The sequence below is a fragment of the Grampus griseus genome (assembly GCF_964374135.1).
Source record: "Grampus griseus genome assembly, chromosome: 3".
NCBI classification, from domain to species: domain Eukaryota; kingdom Metazoa; phylum Chordata; class Mammalia; order Artiodactyla; family Delphinidae; genus Grampus; species Grampus griseus.
The window spans coordinates 143,935,808-143,958,681 of NC_139019.1; the positions used below are offsets into that span (position 1 = coordinate 143,935,808).

General features: G+C 47.4%; 1 protein-coding gene across 1 annotated transcript in view; it reads right to left on the bottom strand.

Moving 5' to 3' along the window:
• SLIT3 (slit guidance ligand 3) overlaps positions 1 to 22,874 on the bottom strand; it is a 598,723-nt gene that overhangs the window by 123,436 nt on the left and 452,413 nt on the right. The window contains exons 7-9 of the mRNA XM_082650871.1: positions 16,867 to 16,938; positions 10,716 to 10,879; positions 1,141 to 1,282 (exon numbers count right to left, since the gene is read on the bottom strand). Of these exons, the coding sequence (XP_082506997.1) occupies positions 1,141 to 1,282; positions 10,716 to 10,879; positions 16,867 to 16,938 (378 nt within the window). The remainder of the gene's footprint in view (positions 1 to 1,140; positions 1,283 to 10,715; positions 10,880 to 16,866; positions 16,939 to 22,874) is intronic.

Genomic DNA, 22,874 nt, shown 5'->3' on the forward strand with positions numbered 1-22,874 from the left:
GGGAGGGGAAAAGGGAGGAGGAGGAAGGAGAGGAGGGGGAGGGGGAGGGAGAGTAGGGAGAGGAGATGATGCAGCAGAGAGGTGAGGGAAATGTATACAATATCTTTTATTTGGAGAGATTTTATCTAATGATGTTTCTAGTTGGGGGGGTTCCATCTAATCATGTGTTTAATAAAGCCATCTAAAGATGAAGGTAGAAATGAAAACAGTTATTGTCATGTAAAGAGTGACCTTCAGGTCAGTGTTCACTGACCCTCTACTCAATCCAGAATGAGACACTGGCCATTTTCTAACATATGAGAGAAGAGTGGACAAGATTAAGTTACGGGGACAAACAAATTTTACTGGAGTTTTGGATACCTGTGCACACACATAGACACACACAATCTTGTCTCATTACCTAAAGGTCTAACTTAGACGACAATAATCTGATTTGAAATGATTAAGAGCTCAGTCTCTTGCTCAGTAACAGTAGCTGTGAAATCAGTTCATTATTTGTATACTTTCCTCCTCCACCACCATTTTATAGAAGGCTTGCCCTTCTGTCAAGGGCTATATTAAGTGCTTTACATGTGGTATTTCATTTAGTTTTCACAATGACCCGTTCAGTAATACTATAATTATCACATTACTATAAATGAGAATACTAGAGACGAGGGAGAGCAATTGTTTTGCCCATAATCACAAACAGCTAGTACATGGTAGAGCCAGGATATAATCCCGGGGTGACTCTAGGGCAGGGACTGGCCAACCTTTACTGCAAAGGGCCAGACAGAAGATATATTAGGCTTGGTGGGCTGTAAGTTCCTTGGTCACAACTATTCAGTAATGCCCTACAAGAACAGCCATAGGCAATACATAAATGAATGGGTGTGGCTGTGTTCCAATAAAACTTTATTTACAAAAATAGGTGGTGGACATACTTGGCCCACGGGCTGTCATTTGCTGACTGTGCTCTAGAATCTACGCTCTTGACCCCTGAGCTATCATACCTGGGAAAGCCTGGAAAGAGAGCAAAGAGATTGCTGAGTGCTTTCAACAGTCAGCTCTAACAGCCCAGCATGCCGCCAGCCTGTGGGGGACTGGATGAGACCAAGAGGTGCACTCGCCAGGGACAGAGGGCGGCAGACAGGCACTTACATTTCAACGATGCCCTCTGGCAAGTTGGCGGGGATCTCCATCAAGCCCTTCCCTCGACAGTCCACGATGTTATTACTGCAAGTGCAGGCTGAAGGGCAGGAGATGGAGTTGGCATTGCAGGATGGAGGCTCTGAGTGCGGGCCTGTGGGACCAGAACACAAGGGTCAATTCATGTCAGTGTCAGCAGCCGCCTGGGCCTCTGTGTCTCTCAACCAGCTTCCCAAGGAGGCAGCGTTACCTGATCAGCTACCTGAAAAATCATCACCAGCGAACATCGGCCCTCAGCTGGGAGACACAGCTGCCGCTGGCTAAACATTCAGCCAAGAGGAGAGAGTCTACCCTTGACCTGACCATTTCTAGATTGTTCCACTCGCTCTGTCATCCCCTCATCCTTAGTCTTTCAGAGACAGAGTTGCTCTCAGAATCAATCACACATGAAAATATGCCACTGGTATGCAAAGAGCATACACTGGGACTACTTTTTCAGGGAGTCCAATGTCTGAATGACATTCCAGGGTTTGGGGCTTTTATCTGGGGCTTGGATACCACATGTAGACACACCTTCATTTCTCTCTCAAGTGGCTGGAAATCACTATCAAAACCAAGTGGGAAGAGAAAAGGTGACAGAATTTCCTCACTTGGGGCACTGATGTTGCCCAAGTGTCAACAGAGCCGTCAACAGCGACATCCAAGGCCTTTTCAAACAGCTTTTATGTCCAAAGAACATGCAAATAAAAGTTATCTCATTAGAAAAAAAGTGAATAAGTTACTACATATTTTGGAATCTTAGGTTTTTTTTGTTTGTTTGTTTGTTTTTGTTTTTTTGCGGTACGCAGGCCTCTCACTGCTGTGGCCTCTCCCGTTGTGGAGCCCAGGCTCCAGACGCGCAGGCTCGGCGGCCATGGCTCACGGGCCCAGCCGCTCCGTGGCATGTGGGATCTTCCCGGACCGGGGCACGAACCCGTGTCCCCTGCATCGGCAGGTGGACTCTCAACCACTGTGCCACCAGGGAAGCCCGGAGTCTTAGTTTTGTTTGAGGTGAGAACCCATATGAATTTATCACAAAGTGGTAAAAAACCCAAGAAAATGGCAAGGAAGGAGCTTATTTAGAAAGCTGAATGAAGATAAACATATTAGCAAACTAACTCAAGATTCAAAGAGTCATAAGAATCTTAATCACTTTCTCTGGTGGTCACACCAAATTGCTAACAGAAGTAAATTCAAACATTTTAAAGACACTGTATAACAGCTATGACTGTTTCTTCAAAGTAAGGTAAGAATCGCAAACCTGTGGTTAGTCTTTCAACTGTGGACACTGTGGTCCAAAAGGTAAACTCAACCCAATGGCCTTCTCAGGACCTTATCCCATTCCTGGGGATCCAGCTAGCAGGGATGATTTCAGTGTCTTTCCAGATCCACCTCCCTGAGCAAAGGGCCATGGGCTGAGACCAAACTCAGACTAACTCTGCAAACATCCTCACTGCTCAGACATGGACCGTCTGGCTGGGGACTCTTGGAGAGAGATTAAGTGTGAAGCATGGAAAATATCTGTAGGCAAAGATGATTTTGGTTTGGCCCCTGGAGAGGCTGAGGCTGGGAAGCCAGAGCGAGTCTAGCTACAGTGGTAGAATCAGAGGACTGACCGGGCCTGGGGCAAGTCCCCGTTTGGACAGTGAGTGAGCCTTACAGCAGAGGCTCCCCTCTCCACGTTCAACAGTCCCTATACTTGGGGGTGGTCCTTCTGCAAGACTCAAATCGATGCCTATGGCTTAATTTGGAACATTTACTTTGCCAGAAAGTGCAACCCAGTGGCCAAAGATTCTTACTTCCCTTGGCCTCGCTTTCACACACACACACACACACAATTTAAAAACATCCTCTTGAGTGGAACATTCGAGCAAATATTCTTGTCTAGGGTACAAGGACTTCAAACTCTCCAGTGTCACACTAGTGGATCTAACAGAGACCATGGAAAATGCCAGAGAGATGACAACTTACATTAAAATCCCCAAGTGGGACATTCTCTGAGAGAGAGGTGGTGCTGGCTTTGTTCCAAACTGGGCAAGTCTTTACATTTCTGAGAAAATGACAACCCCAGAGAGCCAGCCTGTAAAAACCTCAGATCAGGAATGAGACTGTTGTGGCCAAGAGTGTGGGCTCTGGAGTCCCACTGGCTCAATTTGAACCCTGGTTCTATCTTATCATCCTTATGTCCCCATGCCTCAGTTTTCCCTACCTGTAAAATGGGGAAAACGACAATACTTACTTCATAGCATGGCTTTATTGCTAAGGCAAAGGAAATTAATGCATGTAAAATATCAATATTTAGAAGGGGCATTGGCAAAGAGTTAGCGCTTAGTCGTGTTATTTGTTATTGTTTTTGTTGTTATTATTATTATCATTATTTTTGGGCTGCACCATGCGGAACACAGAACTTCCCAGACCAGGGATCGAACCCTCGCCCCCTGTGGTGGAAGCGTGGAGCCTTAACCACTGGACCACCAGGGAAGTCCTGTTGTTGTTATTATTAATAATGGGTCTGGCTCTGCCATGAATTGTCTACAAGACCTCAGGCAAGTCACAGTACCCCCGCCCCCGAGTTTTACTGCTGCCATCTTGGTGAAGTTTGGACTGCGTGACTTCTGAAGTCCTTTCTGGGTCTAGAGATCGACTGCTGTTCTTCAGAAAAGTGGAAACAGAAGGATCAGAAGACACCTAAAAGCTTTCCCTCCTCTGCTGCATCTCTTTGCAGGTGGCAAAGAGGATCTACAGTGGGCAGGGCTCGCGTCCCCTCACCTGCATCCTCCCAAGGAGGCTGGGAGCGCCAGGACTGCAGGCGTCAGGGCTTTTGAAGTGTAGATGGTGCTCCCCAAAGAAAACTGCCATGCCTGGCCCTGAATATCAAGGGGCTCCGGTGCCTGACCAGCCAGGGAGACACGCCACATCCCGCACCTTCCTGGATGGGAAGCATCGGGGCTCCATCAGCCCTGAGCCTGAGCACTTGTCTTTCCATCCACTGAGGCACAGGGCATCAGAAGGCCATCCCTCTTTTGATCTGTCAAAATATTACTTAATGGGGTGTGTCAGAAAAGAGCGGAAGAAAGGCATTATGTTTTAGGGCTCACATGGGCCACAGAAAGTTCTGAAGTGGAGTTTCTTCAAAGGTACCCCTTCTGACTTCTGTGCTGAAATGAATTCTGTTTCAACCAGACCCAGGCTGCAGCCTTGAGTCCCTCTGGGAACGAGCTGTGTCTTTCACAGGGTGGCTCTGATTTGGAAGAAAGGGTGTGCTACATTGCAAAGGATGTTGTCAAGGCCAAATAGGATTTGAAAAGCTTCCTTAACCAGGTCACTAACGACACCTTTTATCACGCAGAGAGAAACAACGGTAATTATAGTCTCTGTCAGCATCCCGGGCTGGCAGCTCCCCAGCTAGGTATTCACACGTGGCAAGGATGCTACTCTCTGGTTGAAACAAAACACTTCAGGTTTAAGCCGGGGTTGAAAGACGAGTTTGCTTTCCCTGGCAACATTCCCCCTTAATCAATGCTGGAGGAACCAAGCCTATTTCCCTCTGGGTCTCTGAGTCCTGTGTGGTGGGAGTCCTTCCCCTTTGCTTTCTGTCTCTGGACAGAGTGAGACTAGCATATAAGTTCTACAAGGTCAGTGACCTTTTCTGTCTTATTCACTATTATATCCTCAGTGCCTAAAAGAGGGCCTGGCACAAAACACTCAATAAACACACCTTGGGTGAGTGAGAGGATGAATACATGAATGAAATTGCCCCAGAAGCCTTAGAGACATGGGGACTGAATGCCACCAAGCTACGGAGGTGAACGATTCTTCTGGAAGGACCTTGAGGGGAGGCGCCCTGAGTTCTGAGTGCCCTGGGCACTAGTCCATAGCATCAGCCTCAGAGTGGGGAAACGGAGTGGAAATGGGTGGACAGGACTCTCGTGACTGAAGCTCAGGTCTTTCTATCACAGCAAAGGCCATCTGTCCAGTCCCCTGAGGCCCTCTCTGAGCCTAGCTCACCTGCACAGGTCAGGCGTCCTAGGTCCTCTGTCGACCTCTGTCAGCAAATCCATCCCTCCCAGCCTTTCCTGTCCACACACATTGAGGCTAAAGAGAGTGACGCAGGAGACAGCAGATTTCCAAGGGGGACAAAGCGAGGAAACACCTACCTTTCTACCCAGAAAATTCTATGACTACGAGCTAGGAAGAAGAGAGGAACGCGAGCAGGTTTTTATATGGGGGTAGAAGGAGTCTCTACGTCTCCTTGATGGAAAGGGTCTCTCTAGGTGTGTGCCTACCTGCATGCACGTGTGTGTCCCTGTTGTATAATGCGTTCTCAGGGGGGCTAGGAATCCTCATGGTCCTCGAGGGAGCCTGCCGGCTGGTACCACTGCCTCTTCTCCCTGGCACAGCAAGCGCATTGATGAACCAGCAAGCAGACCCCCTCTCATGTACTTTCTAAGACGTTCTCTTATAAACTTAGGAGTGCATGTGGGCTTGTTCTTCCTTTCTTCATTTTAAAATAAGTGCCCAGGGGCTTCCCTGGTGGTGCAGTGGTTGAGAGTCCGCCTGCTGATGCAGGGGACACGGGTTCGTGCCCCGGTCCGGGAAGATCCCACATGCCATGAAGCGGCTGGGCCCGTGAGCCATGGCCGCTGAGCCTGTGCGTCTGGAGCCTGTGCTCCGCAACGGGGAGAGGCCACAACAGTGAGAGGCCCACGTACCACAAAAAAATAAATAAATAAATAAAATAAGTGCCCAGGTTCTCTGCTCTCAGAACTCTTCCATTCCCAGTGCTAAAATGCTACTGCCCTGGGGTGGAGGGATGTCCTGATCAGAGCAGGGAGATGGGGATGTGGGCTGAGTACCTGTCTCTCTTCTGGGGGCCCATCTCACCTTTCCTTAATCACTGCAGCTCTGGAATTTCAATCTGGAGCCAAAGCCACCTCTGTGCCTAATAAGGAGGTAGCTGAGATGCCCGGCCTCCCTTCAGATGTCTCCTAAGATTCCCTGGACTGTGGCCTGATGTCTGGAGGGAGGGCAGAGCAGAGCTTGGGGGGAACGGAGGTGCTGGCCCTTCCCGCTCTTACTGGTCATCAAGGGAGCTGCTTCCCAGCCCAGGGGGCTGTCAACGAGCGAGAGGGCAGGAACGTGTTCCCAGCTAGACCTCTCACAGGGCAAGTGCCTGTGGTCACCGGCATGGACATTGTACCAATTATCCTCCCTCTGCTGACTGCACAATTCTCCCTCCGGGTCTGAGAAAGAAGAAAGATGGAGAGGTGACCGGGGATATGATGACTGCCCAGCTCTGACCCCATCTCTGTTCTTCTACTCATTGGCAAATGGGAACGATCATCACCCTGAAAGCCAAAGGCTCTAACTTGTCTGCCCAGATGAGTGGGGCAGAGGTCACCGAGCTCCAGACCCAGAGAGGGCCATGGAGATGGTGGGGGAAGCAGAAGCCCTGAGAGAGGAGTGTACCTGCCCGTGGACACAGTTGTGGCCAATCTAATAATGACCATGATTCTCATAATAGTAGCTAACGTTTATAGGATGTTTCCTATGCACTGCATTGCGTGCTTTGTATATATCCCCTCACTTGATCCCATAAAACCCCTGTCGTAGATCCATTATTATTATTCCCATAATAGAAGGGCTCTTCTACCATCTCCTCTGCCAGAAAGACACCCACCATGCCTCTCTATTGCCATGAAGTGGAAAACCATCAAAGCCTTGGAAGCTCAGGAAGCAGGAAAGGAGGCTCAGGGGTGAGACACGTATTGTGTCAGCTACCCTGGAGATGGCTGGACACTCTTGCATTAGAGCCGTTGTTTCTTTCTGTCTTTAAAGAGGACTTCACCCAGTAGAGTGTGGAGAGTTGGAAAATCAACTGGCCTCGTGAGTGCGTGGAAATAAATTAATTCCAGTATTCAAATTAAGCCTCCCTGTTGGCCTCTGGTCTTTCAAAAGCCAACAACAGACTGCAGTGACAATGGGACTTGAGCAATTATGATGAGAATATAAATGAACGTGATTTAAATACCACAGGCATGATAATTTGGAGAATGCCTAAATAAACCTAATAATCTCATTCCTTCAATGTCCAATTATGGTGTTTTAATTAAAACCTCCTAAGGAAATGGGTGGCTAGTCATGGCTCACCTTAATTAACTTTATACCTAGTAACTAGTCTCAAATTAAAAAAAAAAAAAAGAAGTAGAAGGGGAAAGTTTCTTGTTTCCAAGGAGATACACCTATTTCATTTTTAATAATAATTGAGGAAGAGTTTGTTGAGAGGCTCTTAGGATCCAGCACTATTCTAGGTATTGGGGCACCGGAAAAAAATGTGAGACATGGCCCCTTATTACTAGAAGACAAGATTAATCTTCATGAAAATATATCTCACATTCAAAGGCAAAGGACAGATACATGTGAAATGGGTGGACCAACTAATGGGTTCAAAGATATTCAGAGGAAAGAGATAATTGACTCAAGAGGCCAAATATTTAGCTACTACCCTTGAGTTACAAATTGTAACTGGTAGAAACTTTCTCAGATTAAGGGATCAGAAAATTGACACATGGAAGACAAATCCTAGAGTTTAAACTCCAAAATAAGCCCTTTAGCTAAGGATGGAAAAAAAATTCAACTTGCAACTCACGTGAGCCTAATCATGGCCAAAGCAGAACCTTTTCTCCAATCTGCTGTATGAACTCATAAAGTCCACTGAGGGACCCTTCTAGTCCTAGGGCCCTAACTTCCCCTTAAAACAAGGAAAATTAACAGAGAAATCCTTTCAGCAAGAGCTAAAGGAAACCAAGCAGTCCTGTTGCATATCATAGAAAACTGTTAATAATAAATAAAATAAGAGTCTCCCACCCTTGTGAAAAATGCCCAGCTGTCTCCCCAGGAGAGGAAAACAAATGCCCTCGATTGAAGGGGACCGTTGACAGAGGGGATGAATTTTGCCAGAGTGCGCCGCCAGCAAACTTCTGGGTTAGCTGCGGTGATAAGGAACCAGTAGGCCGGACTTCTGGGGAGAAGAGGCTGGGCTCCAGACAGCCAGATTTGATTCAAAGGCAGATATCAGGGACTTGGGCAGGCAGGGCCCGCACAGGCTGAGAGAGATAAAGCTCTTTCCTGTCTCTGGAGTCATGCGTTGGGTGAATTTTTCGATACCGTGTAGGGGCGCAGGGAGGTTTTTCTAAGGCTGCCTCAACAGGGGCCACTGGTGATGGATACGCATAGGGATGGTTTAATTGCTGCCCCATGCCTTTCTTTCCCCTGAGCAGACGACTTCTATTTTCTAAGAGATGTCCATGCTCCTCCTTTCCTGACTGAAGTCCTCCTCCTGCGGGTTATGGGAGGAATAGCTTGGATGAGCAGGGAGCCTAGTGGTTTTGCACCTTTAAACAAGGGCCATCAGGTCTGTCCCAAACCGCCTCATTCAGATGCCTCGCTGGGCTCTGCCGTGGGGCAGGCCCTGCACCCTCAGAAGTGGGCTGCATCTCACGGTAGGGGGGTTGGTCGGTACATGAAAATAGCCCATCTCTTTGACCTCCTGTGCGTGCACAGGCTGTCTTGCTCCCCGCTGCTTCCTCTGGCATCCTTTTATCACAGCCTCACCACCTACCTTGAACAAATCATGAAAGACGTAGTACTTTTGGGAGAGGGTGCTCCTCCTGAACCCCACTAATGAGGGCGGTTGTTCATTCGTTACAGATGTTCAATTCACCAGTTCTCCCTGCCGTTGTATCTGACTGACTTTTCAGAACGTTGCCCTGCACAGCATCCTATTTTGAAGCCTTGAGAGCCTGGGAAAAGCATCTAAAAAATTCCCCCACGCATAGGGGCCCTAATACGTCACTCCCCTAAATTCATACTATTAGTGAGAGGGTGGAGATTAACAGCATATTCATGTCTGCAGTCTGTGGATTAAATTCTCGTGTCCTTAAAAGACACCTGGCCTCGTATGAAGAAGTTACAGTCCATCACTAGCAATGGGCTTTGATAGCTATAAACAGGGGATATGATAAAGGTCATAGTCACCTGTGTAACTATTAACCCACCTGTGAGATCCAGCTTTTTCAGAGGAGGGAGACCTGGGGCAGTAACATTTCCAGGACCCAGGAGGATCAGCCTCCCGGCCCTGGGTTTTGAGTCCTGACTGCTGCTGGGTAAGCAATGTCTCGGCACTCCCTTGATGGGAAGGTGCTTTCGTGACGAAGCACCTTCGTGTTGGCATTCGTGTCGGTGTGCAGCTTTAAACTTTGTACCCACCCATAATAATGTGTTTTAACCTCCTCCCTAATTAGTTTTTCTCAATAGCTTTTGGATGACTCCTGCACTCTATAATTATTTCTTTCACTGGCACTTATGCCGATATTGTACCCTTTTCCTAATAATTACTGTAATTACAGTCACTATATTTGAGTTGGGTGTCTGTGTGATAAACGGTTTTATTATGTGTTTGATGGAAAGTGATTTCTAAGTGGGCGTCTATAGCAAATTGTTGAGGTACTGCTCTGAGACATGTTAAAATGTTTTTGGGTATTAAATGACTTGATAAAGTTGGAACATGACAGGAGAAAGCAGCAGAGCAGCCTTTAGAAGCCACTGGTTCCCAATTCCAGGACTGAGTTCCTGGATCTCAGGAATGCATCTTCGGGGAACTCCTCAACTGAATACTCTTTTTTTTTTTTTTTGAGGAAATCAAGAGATCAGCTTACTTCCTTGCCACCAGAAAAGGGAAGAATGGATGGGATTGGGCAATGTCAATGAAAAGTAAAAACAAACAAGCAAACAACATTTAGGACCCAAGGCAAAGGCGACATCCTCTGGGAAACTTTTCTGAGGTCACTCAGCCACCTCCCATCCTGGAGAGATGAGCTGCCTTCAGTCATGTGCAAGCACAGCTCTGTTTTCAGCACTACATGGGCACCTGTACTTCTATTACAGTTCGATTACCCACAGATCAAACTCTCGTGTTTGCTCAGCATTTTGTGGGCCCACTAAACTATAATAATTAAGCTCCACTCATTAGCTCTTACCAAGTGCTGTGTATTATGCTAAGTGCTTTATATGCATTATTTCATTGAATCCTCCCACCCATCCCTGGAGTTATGGACTACGATTTTTTCTATTTTGCAGACATGCAGTAACTTACCAAAGTCACACACCATTAAGGGACAGAGCTAAGATTTCCAGCCAAGCAGGCTGACCTCACAGCCTCTATTAGCCTGACTCTCAATTTCTAGGAGCAAATGGGCGATAGGAACGGGTTTGGCCAATGCTAAAGTACCTAATGGACTCTGAGGCTTAACAGGAAGTGATTCATGAGCTCCTTGAGCATTTTCCTTTATCAGATGGCAAGAGCCTCTTTTCTGGAACACACGGAGGCACCTTAGAGTTCTTTAAGTGACTGGTGAATGCTGGGGCAACCTGCGAGGCTCCACACCGAGCTCTGGGGTGTGTGTTCAAGGCCCAGGTGATGTTAAGGAGAGCTCACAGGTGGGCGAGTCACAGGACAGGAGGGGAGGGGAGTGGTGGGGTCACCTTACCTGGGCACACGTACTCCTTCTTCTGCACGTCCGCCACGTTGAAGCCCCTCAGGTGCACAGGAGCCATGCAGAGAGTGAACTGGCCGATGGTCCGCCGCTGTCGCAGCCAATCTGAGAGCCAGGCCAGGTGACAGTCGCAGTACAGGTGGTTGGAGTGGAGGCGCCTGGGAGAGGGAGGGACAGAGGGAAGATGCCGTCACAGCAGGAAGTGGGGAGGGTGCCACTGTCTGAATAGAGTGGGCTGAACCTCCGTGCCCTTTGCCCAGTGTGACAGTCCTTGGGAGCCCAGGGGAGCACTGTCCTCTGCACCACGGAATCACCACAGGAGCCTCAACCCTGTGATTGCCCAGCCACAAATGACAGTCATCTTCTCGTGCCGGCCACATCCAAGGGAGGCCTCCAGGCTTCTGAGCAATTCCCATTTTTTAATAGTAATTCCACCCTTTTCTTTCCCACTCAGGAAAGGCTCAACACATAGCAGAGGGAGGGTGACATTATTACAGCGATGATCCTGATTCAGGTCAAACTTCCAAAAGCGTGACTCAGGTGTAGCTTTCCGTACTTTAGCTAGCCCTGGTTACAGATGCTTTACAACAGCTTCTTAATCTCCACGCTCCAGTCTGTGGTGAACTGTGGCAGAGATCTGCTGTTGTCTTTTCTCTTCTTCCTTCGTTTTCTCTCTAAGGGTCCCTTTAATGGACCCCCTGTGTGTCATGCTGGTGAGCCTAAAACCAATACCGCTGTGTGTACTAGCTAGCGTAAGCAGGGAACAGAGAGAAGGGTACTTTCTGAAGGATGCACCTTCTCTTCACCCTCCTATTTAAATAAGGTGTTTACAGACTCTTGTAATCCACAGCACTTTCTCCAGAGTGCCCTTCATAGCCTTCCCAAGTTCAAGTCCACCTGGTGTATTTGCTATTCTGACTGGTTCGGTGCCTCTGAAAAGGCTTTTGATCCATCTTCAGGACTCCTGGGCTTTCTCCCTCTAGTAGCTGTGGTTCCAGCTCAGCTTCTCACCCTGGAGTGAATAAGATTCCTGAGAGGAATCTTCAGGTTCCACGTCTGAGGGGAGCCTCATCTGCTTAAGTTGAATTTCCTTTCCACTGTCTGGAGGGCAACCTAAGGATACCCAGAGGATCCTAAAGGTTCTTCCCCAAAGTTTCTGCATCAGGGGTTTCCAACTTCCACAGTCCCTACAAACTTAGATCATTAGCAGTGGCGGTAGGTGAGTTTTAGTCACGACAGCTTATCATACACTTGGCTTTCTGATGCAAATTTCAACTGCCCCATCCTGCATCTGCTCATCAGCCAGCAATATCTTGGGACTTTCAAGTACTCTGTGTCATGCCAGTTAATACTGAGTAGCAGACCGAAGCAGTGGCTCAGCCTACATCCATGTCTGAAATGGAGACAGCTGAAGGGCTCTTGACCACACTCCACTTAGCGTAAGGTCAACATTGCTAAACATTGGCCAAGTGTAGCTCATCTGCGCTGCCTGCCAGCAGAGTCTCCCTGGTCCTGCACGGGTGCAAACCTCGGGCAGGCCAGGGCCACCAGGGACCTTGGCAGACTCAGGGTGGGGGTCCCAGATCCCATAACATCAGACTGACTAAACGAACCCATATCCCACCTAGAATGTCATTTTTTTCCGCTGAAAAATATTTGAAAAGATTTTTTACGATTTTGTTGAAACATGATTAATTTGGATGTTATAATTTTCTTTTTGTATTTCAGAGCCAATACTTAAAAGTCAAAGACAACTACATATACCCCCAGGACCAAGATACTGAGCCTATAATGGGCCCCAAGCAATGCTCGCCTCTGAACATCAAAGCTCAGGCCCCGATGCTGTGGAAACAAGCCTGGCTCCCTCTTAGTCTGGCACTCCAGGAAGAGGTACGACAGGTGGGCAGGGGCAGGGAAGGCAAAATCCTAACCTGGAGGGAAGGACCTCATTTCTAAGAAGGAAGGCAAGACCTCTGTGTATTCAACAAAGATGACCACTTTGTGCCAAGGATGGAGGGGGGCCTGGTGTTGGACTTGGAGCTGGTTACTCTTTCCCAAAGAGTATGAAGGGGAGGAGGGAATTCCTTTTCTGCATCGGGACATTTTGGGAAATTGCTGCATGAGGGAAAATGATCTGTCTCCTGACCCATCAGTGAGCTGCTGAGAGAGAGAGAGAGAGAGAGGGAGAAAGAGGGAGAGAGAGATGATTGCGCGGCCAGGAATACACCACCAGGTATTAAGGCTGTCTAAGAAAAAAGTGACAGTGGGTCAGTTCTTAGTGACAAGGCAGAGCAGAGGTAGGCTGCAGTGGCATGCCCAGGTCGAGGTGCCAGAATTTTTTGTGTGCCTTTTAATGAGCTTGGCTTTTATTAGGAAAGGCAGTTGCCCTCTCTGGCACTGAGGCATGGAAGCTAAGGAAACAAGGCGGATCAATGCAAACAAATTCCCATCAGTTCCAATCAGAGGTAAGAGACCAATGGAACAACAAAAATGAGGTTTAGGTAAGTCAGATCCTTACTGAGCTGATTAATTTCTGGGATAATCAAAATGTCAGCAGTTTCCCTTTTGGAAGTTTATATTATGTTGGTTGTTCCTTAATCCCCACTGGCCAACCCCAAGCTACCTCCTTTTTTTTTTTTTCCTTTGCGGAGCACAGGCTCCGGACACGCAGGCTCAGCGGCCACGGCTCACGGGCCCAGTCGCTCCGCGGCATGTGGGATCCTCCCGGACCGGGGCAGGAACCCGTGTCCCCTGCATTGGCAGGCGGACTCTCAACCACTGCGCCACCAGGGAAGCCCAAGCTACCTCCTTTTTTAACCTTGCTACAGATGGCCCTTATCCCTTTGTCCACTTCTGTAGGAATTTCTCCTCTTGTAAGTACGACCATCGAAAAGAGGTGACCCAAACTGCTTTTGAATCCATGTGAAGGCTCTTGTCAAAAGCCCAGGACAGTGGACAGGCTCAGATCTCCCCCTCTTGGAATTTTACGCAGCAGAAAGGCTGGAGAGTCGAGCTGGGCAGAGTCTTTCAAGCTGCCTTTTACATCATGTTCCGTAGATCAAATTGAGCAATGTCATCCCAAATACGAATGTCAAAAGAAAAAGGATCTTGATGATCTTGAAACTTGAGCCCAGACACTGCCAGGAGTATTTCTAGTTTTCTTGAGTGAGAAGAGACATTATCTTAATTACTTTCAATAACTTTTGTGATGGCAATGACACAGGGAGGGTGGCCTCCAGTGGCCTTTCAGCCATGTGGAAGCTCCGGTCTCCCCTTCCTCAGCTCACCTGATGCTCTTCTGCTTTTGTTCCTACTGAACGGAACAAGCTCAGGTTCTGATGTCATAGTGCCAGAACCTGACATAGGCTCTGTGCTTTTCGACTTTGACCTTGGGCAGCAATCTAATCCTGGGCCTCAGTGTTACCATCTATCAAACGGGGATATTAATGGTGCCTCCTTGCTTGGGCCGTTGTGAGGATTGAAATGATTCACGGAAGATGCTAAGCACAAGGCCTAGGACCCCGTAAACTACCGAAGAAATGTTTGCTCTTATTATTCTCACTGTGAGGAGACTAGCTCCAGACCTCAGGCTCTTCCCAACCCATGGCCCTGCCTGTACAAGGCTGTCATTTCTTAGCCACCAAAGCATCAAGGCGGCTGGGTGGTTCCTGTCCGTTGTTCTGTGGTCTTTGCAGACAGAAACACCATATTTCATGTTGGCGAAACCACTTTTACAGAAGATAAGGTGAATGAATACAAATGCCAATTTGTAAAAGGTGCCTTTTAGCCACAGATGCTAAATTAAATTTCCAGCAAATCCTTTTAGAGAGGGTCAGCGTTCATTTTCTATAAAATGTGGCTTTCTGAATTCAATATAAAAGCTTTCCTTTAGAAATCCCATTTACGACTTCCTTCCTCTCTCCTCTTCCCCCCTTTCTCCACCACCAGCGCTCCCCCCTCACCACCGCACTTTAATTACAGTGAAGGGGGATTAGTCAGCTCAAGTCTCTGGGGAGTTCTCTACAGAGCCATCTCTGAAATTAAACTAAAGAGAAGACGGCAGCAGGCAGGGAGCAAAGAGAACAGACGAGATTGATGGATTGATCTGAACTCGTCAGATGAGTGTTCAGGACCACAGGGAAGGATGACAGCAGAAACAAGGAGAAAAAACTCTCCTACCCTCTTCCCCCACCCTTACAACAACCCAACAAAGGTCCAGACCTCATCACCTTCCCTGCCTCCCGTGGACCCCTCCCTGCTCTCTTATTGATGCTTTTCAACTGAAAATAACAGGAGGGGAGGTAGAAATCACAAAGCAGCAGCCCACAGGAGCTGGACTACCGGTTGCGCAGGTGAGAGCCGTACTTCTTCTATTCAACCCACTCGCCTGGGGAGATGCGGGCCCAGCACCCTGAGGACCCAGTGATTTCTCCTGCACCATTCCCTTTCATCAATCCATCTATCTATCTGTCTACCTAGGCCGCACTATGCAGCATGTAGGATGTGGGATCTTAGTTCCCCGACCTGGGATCGAACCCGTGCCCCCTGCATTGGGAGTGTGGAGTTTTAACCCCTGGACTGCCTGGGAAGTCCCACCACCCTCTTTTAAAAGGAAAGGAAGAAGATAGATTTTCTCGGCTGAATTCTGCTACCCCAGGAGGAACCAGAGGAAGAAATGGGCACAATGATGGAAGCTGAGCTTGGGTCCTCCTTCTATATAATAACTAGTATTTGCTGTGTGGACACCATGACCAGGCACTTTACCTGTTAGTACATGTCACTCCCACCATAACTTTGAGGCAAGCGCTTATGAATTCACTATCTATGAAGAACAGAGAGATGAAGCAACTTGCCCAGAGTACGTGGCGGAGCTCGTATTTAACCTCAGGTCTGTCTGACTTCCAGCTCTGTGTCCTTCTAAGGGTTCTCTGTATCATCTCCTCATCCATTGCTTCATTGACCTTTGCTTCATTCTCACCTGAGATAAGGTCACCTTCTCACTAATGCAGGGGTCTCAAACCTTATAAGTATTGAGATCTCCTGGAGGGCTTGTTAGAAACAGATGGCTGGGTCCACCCCAGAGATTCTGATTCCATGGGTCTGAGGTGGGACCTGCAATTTTGCTTTTCAACAAGTTCCAGGTGATGCTGACACTACTGGTCTAGGGACCCCCACTTTGGGAACCACTGCTCTAAGGATTTTCACATCTGCTTGGATGCAATGTTGCTCAGTTGCTTGGTATTTTTAATCCAGATTTCTGGATAAATAGTACGATGATGATAATAATAATATAACTCTAAATACCATTTATTGTCTACTATGTGCCAGGCACTTTACTCTTGGGGGCTGACTCTCCCCTACTGCTGTGATATAAACTCCATTGGGGCTCCACCAACACAAGAAAAACATCAAGTATGAACCTCTTTGGAAAGGCCAGCAGAGTACATTTGCAGAGGAACTGAAAAAGGATTTCTGGCTGAGAGAGGAGAACTTCCCAGGTAACAAAGGCACTAGACCTGCTCTCGGTATGGGGCGCCATGGGGAGATTTGCTTTCTGAGTACACATTCTGGAAGGCTTGAGCCCACCCAACACATTAAAGATAAAGAATGGAGTTACTGCATTCTGACACCAGAATATCATCCAGGGAGCAGCGAAGTGTGGTGTGTGGCGGGTGGGAGGCTGGGGTGAAGGGGTAGCTAAGACTCCCCCTCCTCTACCGTTCCCAGAGCGGAAAGCAACTGTAGCCTTTGGCAGCAGGATAGAACTGCCAGTGGTACAGGACATGAACTAAACAAATGATGAATCATCACATCCCTGTTCTAAAAGTTCTGTGACGATGTAACACTCATAAACTTTTCCATCCAGGTGGAAAACACAAAGAAGATTTCCCCAGTCCAGGAAGATTCCCGGGGTGAAGAGAATTGAGTTGGCCTGAAGCAGGATGGTGGTTCAGAACCATGGATGGCTCTGTGACCCTTCCCCAAGTCTGCCCTCGCTCACCAACACACCTTAGTCAGTAGCAGAGGGAGGAGGTGTGTGGATGTAGGAACCAAGGGTGAGGTTTTACAAGCAGCTGAGAGTGATGCTCTGAAGCTGCATAAGGTGGGGAGCAGGTGGGGGAGGAAGCAGGGGACCTTTACTCACAAGGTTCGAATCTTCGGCATGTGGTTGAAGCTGGTGACCAGGATGCGGCTAATGTTGTTGTTATTGAGAGTGCTGCGGAGAGAGAGGAGAAACAGGTCAACAGGGCAGCAGTGTGGCAGGTACCAGGATGCTTATGGAAGGTGGGGAAGGGATGGATGTGACTGCAAGAGGGACCATCAATCAACAGCCATGGGTCAGTTGGTGCAGTAGCCGGAGACAAGTCTCCAGATGATAAGAGAATCCCTGATTCCTTTTCCAAGTGGATTCCTCCTTTCCTCTGCTGCCCTCTCAGTACTCACTTACCTACTTGGAGCCATAAGCTTGCCTCCTGAAATCCTACTGTGTTCTGAGTGCTTTGTTACAACGTCGCTGATTCCCACAACTACAACACCAGTTACATATTCTTGTCCTCATTTTAGAGAGAAGGAAACAGATACAAAACATCTTGCTTAGTTGCACACAACCCTACAGGGGAGGCTTTATTCTTGTGTTATAGATGAGGAAGCTGAGCTTCAGAGAAGTAAACCTACTTTTCCAAGGACTCACAGCTATTAAGCTGTGGACATGGGATTTGAACCCAGTACTCGCTTGCTCCAAACTCCTTGCTCTGCCCATTATACATACTGCCTCATGCAGGATGCTATGTGGATAGGTTATTTTGTGAGTATTTTCCAGCCATCTTCTGGCTCTTTAAGCACATCTTGTCTGAAGTGAGTCTGTGAGCTCTGTGAGCACCAGGATTCAGTCTCTGCTTGCTTGTGCCTCCCGATGACCATGGATGGGGGCTCCTCCAGTGCAGCATTGACACTGACTGGTATCTTTGTACAGGGAAAAGGGAAGAGACGGATATGAGCCCCATAAATGGACCAGAATGAAATCAGGCTGTAGGTAAGTACGGCCCTGGGCTTACCCTTCTAGAAGGACCTATCATGGGAGCCCAGGGAAAGCATGGCAGCCAAGGAAACCATGTGCAGAGGTGGAAATGTTATGTAGCCGAAGGGCCTGTCTGGGTCGGTTATTTCAGTGACTATGCAGACAGAGGCAACCGTTCGCGGCAAGACTGGACCTAGTTCTCAGCTCTCTGACCCACACCTGCCTCACTTTGCATCCCAAAGAGCAGGAGTGGGATAGAGCCCATGGTACGCTCCTTCGTGACGGCCACTTGCTCCTGTGCTCCCCCAAGGCCACATCAGATACCCTCTTCTCACCCATCCCCTCCTCTTACCCTCCCACGGGGTCCCACTGGCCCAGGAAGGAGTCTTTCTTTGGAAGCCTTCACTGGTTAAAACAGACTTCTTTTGCCCCTGGCTCTCGGTAAACACGTTATCTTCCTCTTAAAACGCCCTCTAACATTTTCTATCTTATGCATTACTACAGTCCCAAGGCCTGGTCCATACATGGTTCAGATGGAGTCTTATATACCCTAGTTGTGTGGTCTCGGGCCAATGATCAACATCTCTTAACCACAGCTTCTTCATCGGCAGAAGGAGGCAGGCAATGGTACCTACCTCCCAGGCTGGTAAAAGGCTGAGCAGACAGTATGTGCTCAGTCATTGAGGCTACCGTTTAACTGATGTTGGTGGAGAGAATCTAGTCCTGTCCTGGTCATTCCTGTTCCCCTGACACAACCCCAACCCCCAAGGGAATATAAACAGAGGTGTGTCTGGCACACAGGGGCCCCCGTACACACCCCACCCCACCCAAGGGGCCCTGCACAGATGCTTTCTCCCCTGGGGACACTAGTCGCAGCAGGATTCCAGGGACCACATACCCCTCACCCCATGCTATTCTTCAAGGCCTTTGGCCAAAAAGGCCAGGAGGAAATCTATTTACACAGGCACAGAACCTAATAATTTTTCCTTCCTCCGCCCCGTATTTCCTCTGCACCTACCTTGCGTCTGGCATTATTTGAGGCATAGAGTATGATAAAGAGGAAGGAACCGAATTTACACTGCCTGCTTCTGCCCACTCTGGAACTTTACTAATACACCGATTCAGACACTTGACATTTTATGAAGTTGAACCTACGTAGCTATTTTGTTTCACGTGGCTTATCTTTTCTATGAGTGTGTATGTGTGTGTGTGTGTGTGTGTGTGCGTGTGTGTGTGTGTGAATCCATCCTATCTCCATCCACCCAGGAAGTGTTCAGAGCATGTCATCAGACAGGGCGGAAGAATCTGTCCTTCCCATCGGTCCGGGCTCTCCTGCCTTGGTAGGGAGTTTCCGAGGAGCGAGGGCTATGTTCGCCATCCCACCCCCTCTCCAGCGGATTAGGAATGCCTCCAGGGCAGAAACAATGCCTTCATTTCTGCTTCTATCCATCCCAGAGTTCTAGGCTCCACACCTGGGGGATACCTAGTTAGGGTCGTTGACTCACTACTAAACAAAAATCTGAGTGTCCCCCTTATCTCTCAAAAGCAAAGAGCAAGAAGCCTTTGCAGAAAAGAGGCTTCCTTCCAAACATACCCAGCAACTCAACATCAGGCTGAGTTCACAGCCAGCCCTAATTCAGCTGAATATACAGTGCAGTTATATGCCGGGCTTGGATTCTAACTGCATCCGGCAGTCGTCCGGCAGCGGTGACTTATTAATGTATGACTACACTGATATTTAAACGTAAGCCGTAATGAGGGCTATAAAACATTTACGATAATAGCAATTATTCCCGAACCAAAGTGACTAAACACAGTATTCAGACCTTCATGATTTGCCGTGTGGGGCTGCCCGGCCCAGGGACGTCAGAGGGTTGCTAACCTCTTAGATGCTGATCTCCATGGCAGCTACAGTTTCTTTTTCCCTAATAGACACAGATTTATTCGATTTCCAGTCTTGGTGGCTTTTGCCCATGCAGGGAGCACTCTGCTCTATCTGGTTCTTGTGTCCCAGCCTAAGCAGCCGGCATCTGATGGAGATGTCACTGTCATGACCCTGATGCAGAAGAGCAGAGTGGGTGAGCATGGCCTCAAAGGCAACGACCCGGTTTAGATCCTGCCTCTGCCACTTACGGCCCGTGCAACCATGAGTAAGTTTTCATAATCTTATTAGGCTTCCTCCTCTGTAACACGGGGCAGAGAGCAGCATTGATCTCACAGAGCTTTCCTGGTGATTAAACGAGATGGTACTAATAATTGCCAACATTAACCGCGAGCTTATTTTATGCCAGGCAGGCACTGGGCTGAGGGTCCTACTTGTCATCTCATTTCTATAACCACCCGATGAGGCAGGCACCTTTCTATCACCTCCATGTCATGGATGAAGCAAGTGGTGGTCCCAGGACTTAAATCCACACAAGCTGGACTCCAGAAATGACACCTGCCTTAGTTGTCTAAGGCTGCTGTAACAGATTACCACACCTTCTGTGGTTTAAAGCAACGTAAACTTATTCTCATACAGTCTGGAGGTCAGAAGTCTAAAATGGGTTCACGGGACTGTGTTTCTTCTAGCGGCCTCAAGAGGAGAATTCATTTCCTTGTCTTTTGCGGCTTGTAGAGGCTACCATATTCCCTGGCTCATGGCCCCTTCCTTGTATCACTCCGACCTCTTGCTTCTGTTGTCACATCTCCTACTGTTCACTCTGATGTCCTGCCTCCCTCTTAAGAGGACCTGTGTGATGACACTTAGAGCCTGACTGGATAATCCAGGATAACCTCCCCATCTCAGGATTCTTAGTCATATATGTCAAGTTCCTTTTGCCACATAAGGTACGATTCATAAGTTCTTGGGATGAGGACATGAACATCTTTGGGGGGACATTATCCAGCTGACCATCATGCCCTTGAAACAGGGCATGGAAAGCACACTTGTTAGCACACTGCCTGGCTCATAGGCAGTGATCGGTAATTATTAGCTATTATTATCTTAGCTTGTGTTTGCTTGGTCTTTTATGATTTACAGTATACTTTCACATTCATCTTATTTGGTACTTGAAGCACTCTGAGGTTGAAATTATTATCCCCATCTTACAGATGAGAAATTTGAGGCTATAAGACATAAGAGACCTACCCAGGGTAGCAACGAGCTCCTAGAGTATTCAGGACTCACTACTCTTTCTTTTCACAGTTTCTCCCAACTTTATCACTACCTCCTGTTTTCAGGGCAAGTTTGTTACTCCAGCAAAGATATTCTCTGTCATTTCCACTCAGGGACCCAAAGCCGGAAATAACTGAGCAAGCCTCCCATTGCCTCTTGTTCTAGAAACTTCCTTGAAAATTAATCAACAGAAAAAATAAATGGTTTGGTCTGACAATGACCCACCTCCACCCCCATTAGATGACTGCCCAAGCCTAACCTATGGTGACCTCATCAACCTCACCTTACTTATTACTTCCATTTCCTGGAAGAGTTTTGCTAGTTCTAGAATCTAGCTTTAATCTCACTGCCCTGTTCCTATTGAGAAGATATGCTTTACCCCACGTTGCCCCAGTTGGAAGCTTTTCTTCAAGTAAGTGCTCTTAATTCAGCATTTTCCATCAGGTTTCAAGCTCAAGTTCAGGGTCACATTAATTCTATGAAACTTCAAGACTGTCCTGGCCTCCCCTCTTTGTACCATGACAAGCTACTGAACGGGCATTTCAGTATGAACTAGAAATAATGCAATTTCCCCCCATCAGATTTATTTATTTAGTTAGTTATTTTTTAAATTGGGGTATAGTTGTTTTACCATGTTGTGCTAGTTTCTACTGTACAGCAAAGTGAAGTGGAGTTCCCTGTGCTGTACAGCAGGTTCTTATTAGTTATCTATTTTATACATATTAGTGAATATATGTCAACCCTAATCTCCCAACTCATCCCACCCCCAACCCCCTGCTTTCCCCCCTTGGTGTCCATATATTCATTCTCTACATCTGTGTCACTATTTCTGCCTTGCAAACTGGTTCATCTGTACCATTTTCTAGATTCCACATATATGCGTTAATATACGATATTTGTTTTTCCCTTTCTGACTTACTTCACTCTGTATGACAGGCTCTAGGTCCGTCCCCGTCTCTGCAAATGACCCAATTTCACTCCTTTCTATGGCTGAGTAGTATTCCATTGTGTATATGTATCACATCTTCTTTATCCCTTTGTCTGTCGATGGACACTTAGGTTGCTTCCATGTCCTGGCTATTGTAAACAGTGCTGCAGTGAATATTGTGGTACATGACTCTTCTTGAATTATGGTTTTCTCTGGGTATATGCCCAGGAGTGGGATTGCTAGGTCATATGGTAATTCTATTTGTAGTTTTTTAAGGAACCTCCATACTGTTCTCCATAGTGGCTGTATCAACTTACATTCCCACCAACAGTGCAAGAGGGTTCCCTTTTCTCCACACCCTCTCCAGCATTTACTGTTTGTAGATTTTTTGATGATGGCCATTCTAACTGGTGTGATGTGGTACCTCATTGTAGTTTTGATTTGCATTTCTCTAATAATTAGTGGTGTTGAGCAGCTTTTCATGTGCGTCTTGCCCATCTGTATGTCTTCTTTGGAGAAATGTCTATTTAGGTCTTCTGCCCATTTTTGGATTGTGTTGTTTGTTTTTTTAATATTGAGCTGCATGAGCTGTTTATATACTTTGGAGATTAGTCCTTTGTCCATTGATTCGTTTGCAAATATTTTCTCCCATTCTGAGGGTTGTCTTTTCCCCTTGCTTATAGTTTCCTTTGCTGTGCAAAAGCTTTTAAGTTTCATTAGGTCCCATCTGTTTATTTTTATTTTCACTACTCTAGGAGGTCGGTCAAAAAAGATCGTGCTGTGATTTATGTCAAAGAGTGTTCTTCCTATGTTTTCCTCTAAGAGTTTTATAGTGTCCAGTCTTACATTTAGGTCTTTAATCCATTTTGAGTTTATTTTTGTATGGTGGTAGGAAGTGTTCTAATTTCATTCTTTAACATGTAGCTGTCCAGTTTTCCCAGCACCACTTATTGAAGAGACTGTCTTTCCTGCATTGTATACCCTTGCCTCCTTTGTCATAGATTAGTTGACCATAGGTGTGTGGGTTTATCTCTGAGCTTTCTATCCTGT